Source organism: Polypterus senegalus, chromosome 16 (assembly GCF_016835505.1).
Source record: "Polypterus senegalus isolate Bchr_013 chromosome 16, ASM1683550v1, whole genome shotgun sequence".
Taxonomy (NCBI): domain Eukaryota; kingdom Metazoa; phylum Chordata; class Cladistia; order Polypteriformes; family Polypteridae; genus Polypterus; species Polypterus senegalus.
Window position 1 is genome coordinate 67359963 of NC_053169.1, and position 9770 is coordinate 67369732.

The window sequence follows — 9770 nt, forward strand, 5'->3', positions numbered from 1 at the left end:
GGTTCACCCTGAGCACGTGACAGAAGTGAAAGGGTCTGGAGAAGCCATGGAGAACATTATGATGCCTGTAACATCATTCAGCATGAGCAGTTTGGTGGTGGGTTAATGATTGTCTGGGGAGGCATATCCATGGAGGGTCACACAGACCGCTACAGGCTTGACAAAGGCACCTTGGCTGCCATTAGGTATCAGGATGAAATCCTTGGACCCATTGTCAGACCCTATGCTGGTACAGTGGCTCCTGGTGCACGACAATTCCTGGCCTCATGTGGTGAGAGTATGCAGGCAGTTCCTGGAGGATGAAGGAATTGATACCATTGACTGGCCACCACACTTTCCTGACCTAAATTCAATAGAACACCTCTGGGACATTATGTTTTGGTCCATCCAATGCCACCAGGTTGCACCTCAGACTGTCCAGGAGCTCAGTGATGCCCTGGTCCAGATCTGGGAGGAGATCTCCCACAACACCATCTGTCATCTCATTAGAAGCATGCACCGATGTTGTCAGGCATGTATACAAGAACACAGGGGCCATACAAAGTGCTGCGTACAATTTTGAGTTGCTGCAATTAAATTTTGGCAAAATGGACTAGCCTGCCACATCATTTTTCACTCTGATTTTTGGGCGTCTTTGAATTCAGGGCTCTGTAGGTTGATCATTTTCATTTCCATCAAGCGATGTGGCATCCTTTCGTTCCAAACACATTACCCAGTCTATATCAGTATAGATATCCAGGAGGATTTCTTTTTCCCATTGAGATCTGATGTGTTTTCAAAGTGTTCCTTTAATTTTTTGAGCAGTTTATATATATTTTATATATATATATATATATATATATATATATATATATATATATATATATTTTATATATATATATATTTTATATATATATATATATATATATATATATATATATATATATATATATATATATATATATATTATATATATATATATATATATTATATATATATATATATATATATATATATATATATAATATATATATGACTCAAACCCATTATGACAGCAGCAATCCAAGCTGTGAGAAAACGGTAAAAAGGAGGCATGTCAGACGTCGTGGTACATTTTCTGATGCAGCTAGACGAAAACAACTTTGTGACGCAGCCGCCAAATACACAAAACAATTACTTTGACAATCATGTTACGTTATTTTTAAAATGTTTTCTTTTCTTTTTCATAACTTCTTTAACACACAACATCAAGCATGCGGGCGTGATTTATTTTTTATATATATATGACAGCAACACTCATAACAGTGACAAAACACTTACATTGACAATCATGTTACTTTTTTTTAAAATGTTTCCTTTTCTTTTTCATAACTTCTTTAACACACTACTTCTTCGCTGCGAAGCGTGGGTATTTTGCTTGTTTATTTATAAATGTGAGTATCTCCAAAGGGTTCACATATTTCTTGTTATTATATGTTTCAACATGGTGGTGGTCTTTATGTTAGAAACTTTTGTGTCTGCAATAACACTGATTCCATCTGTCTATCTTCATCTACGTAGTGACATGCTGTGATATAAATCTTTGTTGTTAAAAATGTATAAAAGTTAATTGGGCTGTGAGCCAGAAAGTTCTCTTTATTGTGTGCTCCATTTTTCTTTATCCTTCAGTGATGTTGTCTGTAATGCTTGTCTTTAGCCACTGACAATCTATCGGAGATCTACTGTATTTTTTTTTTTTTTTTGTACTGTTTACTACTGGTTTTGTCAATAGTGTATAACAGAAAAATCTCTTTTTTGTAGTATTAAAACTAAACTAACTAAATTGAAAAAGCAAATTATAAGATTTAGTAATGAACACTTCTGTGGAGTAGTAATGAACCCTGATTCATGCCTTTCATTTACGGCAAGAGTTCCCAAACTTTTTTTGGACGCAGACCCCTTTACCAAAAACTTTTAAAACTGTTGACCCCCTAGTTATTTATTTTACTTACTTAAATTAATAAATTTGTACAGTACTTGATATTAAATATTTCACTAGATATGAAACTTTTCATTTTAATCACTTGTAAATAATGATTGAAAAAGATAAAAGGACTATGGAATATGGCATTATCTTGTGCAACATTTAATATCGAAACCTGCACTAACGAAAATTAAAGCAAAAAAAATTGCGAGTTTTATTTTACATTTTTGACATTTATGAAATAAATATGTAAATTCAAAATAAGTACAAATAGTCCAAGCTGTACTGTTTGCATTTCTTTTTTGGTTCAGTCATAATATCTAAAGAAATAAAAACTTTTATTAACAATTTCAACAGCCCCTGTGATTTAAAAAAAATAAAGTATGTACAGGCAGTCCCCGGGTTATGTATGAGATAGGAATTGCAGGTTTGCACTTAAGTTGAATTTGTATGTAAGTCGGAACAGGTACATTATTTTAATAATTGCTATTATTGGCTGACTAACCAAGTGCTCTGCCAATGAATGATGGAGTTTCACCTCTTTCTGACCTTTTTATTATTTCTACAGGGTGGACCATTTATATGGATACACCTTAATAAAATGGGAATGGTTGGTGATATTCCTGTTTGTGGCACATTAGTATATGTGAGGGGGGAAACTTTTCAAGATGGGTGGTGACCATGGTGGCCATTTGGAAGTCGGCCATTTTGGATCCAGCTTGTTTTTTCAATAGGAAGAGGGTCATGTGACACATCAAACTTATTGGGAATTTCACAAGAAAAACAAGGGATGTTCAACTAATGCCACTCTCCAGTGACATGCGGCGAGTGCTACGCTGTGGGCTCTTGCTGAATGAAGCTAGGACAGCCACTGATGTTTCTTCATTAGTGACAGTTTTCATGGGTCCACTTTTTGGCAAATCCAACACTGAACCAGTTTCACGAAACTTAGCAAGCAGTTTGCTAACTGTAGCATGGGAGATGGGTGGTCTCGTAGGGTGTCTTGCATTGAAATCTGCTGCAATGACCCTGTTACTGCGTTCACCAGACATCAACACAATTTCTATCCGCTCCTCACGTGTTAACCTCTGCGACGTGTCAATGGCTGTAAACAAAGAGAAACTTGTAAATAACTCATGAAAGAATAACGTTACGTTAAAACCAAGCACACCATTGTTTTTCTTGTGAAATTCCCAATAAGTTTGATGTGTCACATGACCCTCTTCCTATTGAAAAAACAAAAGTTGGATCCAAAATGTCCGACTTCCAAATGGCCACCATGGTCACCACCCATCTTGAAAAGTTTCCCCCCTCACATATACTAATGTGCCACAAACAGGAAGTTAATATCACCAACCATTCCCATTTTATTAAGGTGTAACCATATAAATGGCCCACCCTGTACTTTATTTTAAGTGGTGATGGTTTTTCTCTTTAGTATATCACCAGCACTTGCTCAGATTTGTGTTTCAGAGACATTCTTGAAGGGTGAAGACAAAAGGATTAGCTCTTCTGTACAGTACTGTCCACGCTATCACAGCAGGAAGGCACCAGTCGTCAACATGTCTGATGTATAGGGTGGTCCAGATCTAATTATATAATTTTAATTACACTGTATCTTATTCAGTTTATTACATAGAAAATCACCCGAAAAATCCCGGACCATCGAGAAGTGTGTGAACTGACGACACGAAGAATCGTCTTTGTGCCGAACTGGAATCGTCCCTGCATAAATCAAAGGCATACAGACGATTTGGATCTGCATAATTAGATCTGGACCACCCTGTACTGACAAGAGACAACTTCCTGCTATGTGCGTAACAGTACAAGCAGGCTTGATATTCCATCCGAAGCACACTACAATGCTACCTCCCGCCGCCCTGATCACCCTCAATGGCCTCCGTTCAGCCACAACCGGGTCACCGCTTGCAGCATTACCAGCCACCCACCGAGAATGAATGGGCAGCTGTGTGTGGTGGGCAGGCAGTGAAACCGCTTGCCACTGGGAGCCACCCGAGGGATGGTATGCTGCGCGAACAGCGAAAACGCCAGCCACCGTTTGCAGTGTGCCCAGGCCGAAAATGACGGAGCAGCAGTTGGATGTCTATAACCTGGGGACTACCTGTACATACTTGAAACAGAAGATTTTTGTTCAAACTTGAATAAACTGTGCCCTCTGATTTTCTTTTTCGTAGTACTGCTCCACAAGAAATAATTATATTCAAAGTTCAAATCACAAATAAGTACATGTCACATCACACGAACCAATTTATAGTGTTTTATGAAAGCATGACCATACAAGACTGATAGATTCTGCTAATATCGAATATCCGTCGTCTCGTCCCACCGCGTGCAAGTGCGGACATGCAACTTGCTTTGATACGCTCGATAAGATAATGCACAGACATGTTTGTGCTACATGTATTTTCATACATTCTTACGTGTGACTCTTTTAATGACACATTTTACCTTTTTGTTCACAAGTTTGGTATGTAATGTGTTTTTATCAAAAACGTGGGGTTTTTTTTTATTATTTTCTTAATTAGGAACCTACTGGAATCATAGATATTTTGAAGTAACAAACAAATAGCAGTAGTAAGGGGGTCTATTTTTGCTGTCGTTGACCCAAAAATTTTTTTATTGAAACTATCGACCCCTAGAAAGTTCAAATCAACCCCACGGGGTCGATTTCGACCACTATGGGAACTCTTGATTTACGATGTACTCTCTGAAATTGTAATGATAGATACCGTAGGGATGCAAGGACATTGGAAGACGATGAAGAACTTTGGTTTAATGAAGATGATGATGATGAAGGGGAAGCTGTTGTACCGCCTATAGAAAAGTCCAAGCCAGAGGATGATTTTTCTGACAATTATGGAAAATTTATTGAAGCAAAAAAAGGTACCTAGTTATTTTTGCTTTTCCCCGCTATAGTTTGTGTTGGCTTCCCACTGTATCTAGCCAATGTTTGGTAAATCTGCAGATGTAATATGAAATCTTTAACTGATTCTTATATAAATGTTTTTGTATTTGTTTCTGTATAACAGCGAAAGAAAGTGAAGACAAAGAGAACCTTCCAAAGAGGGCATCAGGGGGAGCTTTTAAGTTTACCTTTGCACATTCGACTGTAGCTACTAATGGTACAAACAGTACCAATAGTAAAACAACAGCAGCATCTCCTGCAATTCCTAACAGCTCTTCCTCAAAGACTATAAATTCTGCAGCAATTGTGACAAAGGTTAGTAAGTACATATATTTTAACATCATGTGGCACGCATGTTTAAGTCAATTTCCATTACTTGGGCTATTTTATGCAATTGAAATCATATACAGTATATATATATATATATATATTCACACGGATACCCAATATCAATATTCAACAGAGTGTGCAATCTCTTGAGCAGATTTCTAAATCAATGTAACATTTTTCTGTTTCACCTCTTCTTACCATATATGTATTCTTAGTTTTTTTGTTCAGTCCCGGTGTAACTTGCCAGATTAATGGTCAAGAGCAACTTAAATATGACTTTTTTTTTTTTTTTTTTTAGCACTAGGGTGTTGTACCTGTTAGCCATTATGGATATAGTGAGAAGTCAAGCAAAGTGACACCGTTTATTAGCTGACTAAAATAAATCACAATATGCAACTTTTGAGTCTGTTTTGTAATTGAGCTGTCTTTTGCTTTAACTTTATTGCCCTTTTATTCTGATCACTACTGTCTTCATAACTACTTTTTTCAATCATGTGACACATGGTACATAGTCTTCAGTTTTGTGAAATTGTAGAAAGTATGGGTTTTTTTTTTTTAATTTGTGTGTGTGATCTTTGGATAAAATGTGAACAATTGTACTTGTGATGATAAACTAAATTTCTTTGCTTTAGATGTTATTTCCTTTTGGGGTTTGATGCACCAAAGCTGCTTGAATGAGCACCAACTCCTTGTGACAAATAAAACAGAAATTAGTGTTTTTTAATAAATAAGCGAGAGAGAGAGGGAAGCCCTATTTGATCATTTAATTAAGGATGGGCGAGCATGCTGTGTGGCACACTCATCACTGTGAAATATAAAAACAGCATTGTACTCTACCCAACTATAAGATCTAACTGATGCTTTCTATTGTAAAGTTTATAGATTTTTCATGCCAATCGCACATTTGGTACAATAGATTTGTGTATGTGTACTATGTGCATGCAAGTGATTTTTTTTGTTTATATAAAAAGGCTTTTCTAGTTAGTAAAATTGAGAATTTTGAAAGTACATTTTCTATGTGTATTGCAAATGTCATTTTATTTATTAAAATAAGCAACAAAATAATTAAATATAAAGTGCTCTAAAGTCTTGGCTGTAAATATAAATTATACCTGAGCTTATTTTTTTAATTAAAGCATATTTTTTTCATAGGAACTCTGCTCATGAGTTAATGTTTGAGCATCACATCATTTAGTAAATTTCTGTTTTACAAAATATATTTGGAATTTTAACCTGCTTTAAGAGTTCGTACTATATTTTAAATTACTGGCAAACTCACATAATCTGAAGATTTATCACAAGGTTACAGCATACATGTAATCTCTATACACACTGGAAGTTGTATATTTTCTTTTGTAGACAGTGCAGTCTGAGGATTCAGATTTTGCAGCATTGTGCAATTTGACATCAGCAGCAAATGAATATTTAGTGACTCCTAATCCAAAGCGATGGCTTAATTCTGTTAATTTTTTTTTCATAATTTTTTTCATCAGAGCATTCCAGGAATCCAAGGCCAATCCTAAAGACCTAAAACAAAGTAAATCTTCGACTCAATCATCAAGCATACTGTAATGAATTCCAACCCATCATAGATGCCTTTATGTAGACTTCAGGTGTTCAAAGTCCCTGCTTGTGAAATGATTAGGAAAGCATCAATCATTATTTATTGATGTCTGAGTTTACAGTGTAGCAAAATTAAAACAAATTGTACAAACAGTTTTATGTAGCTAACAAAAAAAGTTATTTCTCCACCATTCCTTATTAAGTTGTATTTGCTTCAGTTATCTGCTGTAACAAACAAACCCAAGAAGAGAAGTAAAAGGAATACTGCCTTCAACATAATTTTTTTTTTCAAGGTTTAGGCTGAAACAGTAGTATTGTGGAACTAGTTATGCACTGTAGATATGACCAGGGTCTTGAAAATATACCATTGCAACAATAATTCAAGAGTGGAGGGCCATTACACACATGATGATGGATTTTCCTCAAGGTATCATTCAGGTTTGGAAACGTATGAAATTATTTAAAACATGATGCTGAAATTATCTTTAAACATCTGTGTGTTAATGTGCTGCAAGGCTATCATTACAATGAATGTGCCATATGTAGCAAGAGTAGCAGAATTAGTTTGCTTGATGTATGCAAAGTGCCACAAAGATTTCACTCTGATTTAAATCTGTGAGAAGCCTCCGTGATGTCCCACATGGCTGCTGCTTTCAAAGTGCCAAATTTCTTCTTGTGCAGAACTTGCTTCAATATTCACTTCAAGCTTCCGCAAAATGCTTCAATTCTGTTATTTTTGTATCTTAAGAGGATTTCTGAAAAACCAAGTCACTTAGAAAAAGAATAAAGACCTTTGGAAGATTGGCATAATTTGAGCACAGTTTTTCTCTGAAGTATTTTTAGTGCAATATTTAAATGTTCTGATTTTAGTAATGGATTTTACCCCTGATCATTTTGATGGATTTTGGTTTTATATTTTTAGCAGTTCTGCTCATTCTCTGCTATGTCTTCTGTATAGCTGCTCTTCCATTTTCAGCATTGGGATGTTTGACAATTAGTTTTGGCTGAAACATAACCATTTTCATAGACATTCACACAAAATGTAATATTGTAAAATAAATTAACAGTATATCATATTTTGATTATATTGAAAACTTTAGCCTGAATAATTATGTACGCTTTTGTTAATTTATTGTTTTATGTTTTTTTGTAATGATTAGGCAGGTTTAGTTGGTCTTGTAGATTATCCTGATGATGAAGAAGAAGATGAAGAAGAGGAAACTGCATCTCCAAGAAAACGCCCCCGTCTTGGAACATAAGTTATCGCACAGAGTGCTTTTTGCTTCCCAGAACAATGGCAATCCCATTTCCACAGCTGGTTCAATCTGAGGAGACTGCCCTTTCTCAACACAACCTTCAGTAGATGACACAAGGCATGAAAAACATTCTGCAAGGGTCTCTGCCTGAGAGCTACAGTTTTGAAGTCAGAAGAATTTGCGCTACCATACTGAAACTCTTGTGCAAATGTGAGACGGAGGTTTGTCCCACTGCAGACGCTATCAGAATCCTAGTGGGGAACATGTCCAGTTTTAAAGAGAAGGGTTTGGGGGAGGGCAGCACAATAATCATCTGTCTAAGAGACCAGGACTTGGACAATAAAATAGCTTCCTATTTAGGAAGTCGAAACTGGAACTTAACTGATAATGCTAAGTAACTCTGTATTCAGAATTTTATTAAAAATACTGTATAGTGTGTCTATTCTTCTGTGTTTGTGTTTTTTTCCTATGAAAAACCTTTTAAAGGGGGTTGCAGTTACCTGCCAGTGTAATTTGTACATGGATGGTGGGACCACTATGTTTACCTTTTATACACACTTTGATGCGTTTGAAAAAGATTGGCCAAGCTTTTTAAGGGTTATTTCTTCAAAAGTCTATTTTCTGCCTGATCTAAGGAGTGTTTGTACTTTGAATCTTTTGGGGTGGGGATTGGGGAATAAAAGTTGGGTAATTTTCATTTATTTCTAAAATGTAACCTTTTTAAAGAGAGCCTGTGCCTGAAAGTTAAGCCTAACACAGTTGACTTAGGAGCAACAATGATGTCACAAAAATGTGGAATTTTAACTTATTTAACTAACCTGACAAATGCACACCTTATTAATGCAGTGAACAATTTTGTCTTTTTAATTACTGAGCACATCAATGAATCCCCAGTCTCTTGAAATTTTATAGTTGCTGTAGCGAGAAGCTTTTTTTCTTTATTTATTTATATATATATATATATATATATATATATATATATATATAAATATAATATCTCAATGTGTTTTTATATGTATAGAGATATAAAATTGCCTGTAAGACTCAAAGTTTTTAAAGGTAATGTTAGTTAGTAAGCACAGTGACCTGTGTGGATAGTCTTCATGGTAATCTAATAAAGCTTTGTCATAGTTTAACACTGGCTGTTGAACTATGTCACGATCTCCTCCACGGACCTTTCTATCAATGCGTGTTAGTTTTTGCTAATTTTAGCAGAAATGTAAAGAGACATTCTTCTATGTACGCCCCAAGCGGCATGATTCGTGTTTAACAGGAATTGGTATGTATGTAGATAACATTAGGTTTTCCATAACCAAATTAATTTTGTATGTTTGGATGAACTGCCACTGTTGCCATTTTACAACATTTGTATACGTTATTTGTCAAAAAAAGATCTACAATTAAATGTGACATTGTAATTAACTGCAGAGCCCCTGTCCTTATTTGAGCTCATGGTGATTTGTTGGGTGTGACTGTTAGGCAGTCCGATTCAGTCTGGCAAAATGCTTGTGGACGTTAATAGTGTGTATGTGCCAGATGACTAGGGTGTCATGTGGACCCGCATTTGGTCACTAAATACTGGCTTGAACTCTTTCTTTCTTTCTCTCTCTCTGTCTCTCTCTCTCTCTCACACACACACACACACACACGCTCTGCACAGTTAACTGCCTGTGCCATTAGTCTGACATGGAGTGCAAAACTGAAAAATGATAAAGTAACCACAGTAGTGTGGAACTGCACCTTTCCAAGTGCA

General features: G+C 35.9%; 1 protein-coding gene across 2 annotated transcripts in view; it reads left to right on the forward strand.

The window, feature by feature from the left end:
- Positions 1-9439, forward strand: part of LOC120516911 (serine/threonine-protein phosphatase 4 regulatory subunit 3B) — a 164351-nt gene extending 154912 nt beyond the window's left edge. For both annotated transcript variants that reach the window (XM_039738923.1, XM_039738924.1), the window contains 3 exons: positions 4689-4846; positions 4993-5183; positions 7922-9439. In XM_039738923.1, the coding sequence (XP_039594857.1) occupies positions 4689-4846; positions 4993-5183; positions 7922-8020 (448 nt within the window). In that variant the 3' untranslated portion in view covers positions 8021-9439. The remainder of the gene's footprint in view (positions 1-4688; positions 4847-4992; positions 5184-7921) is intronic.
- Positions 9440-9770: the final 331 nt, after the last annotated feature.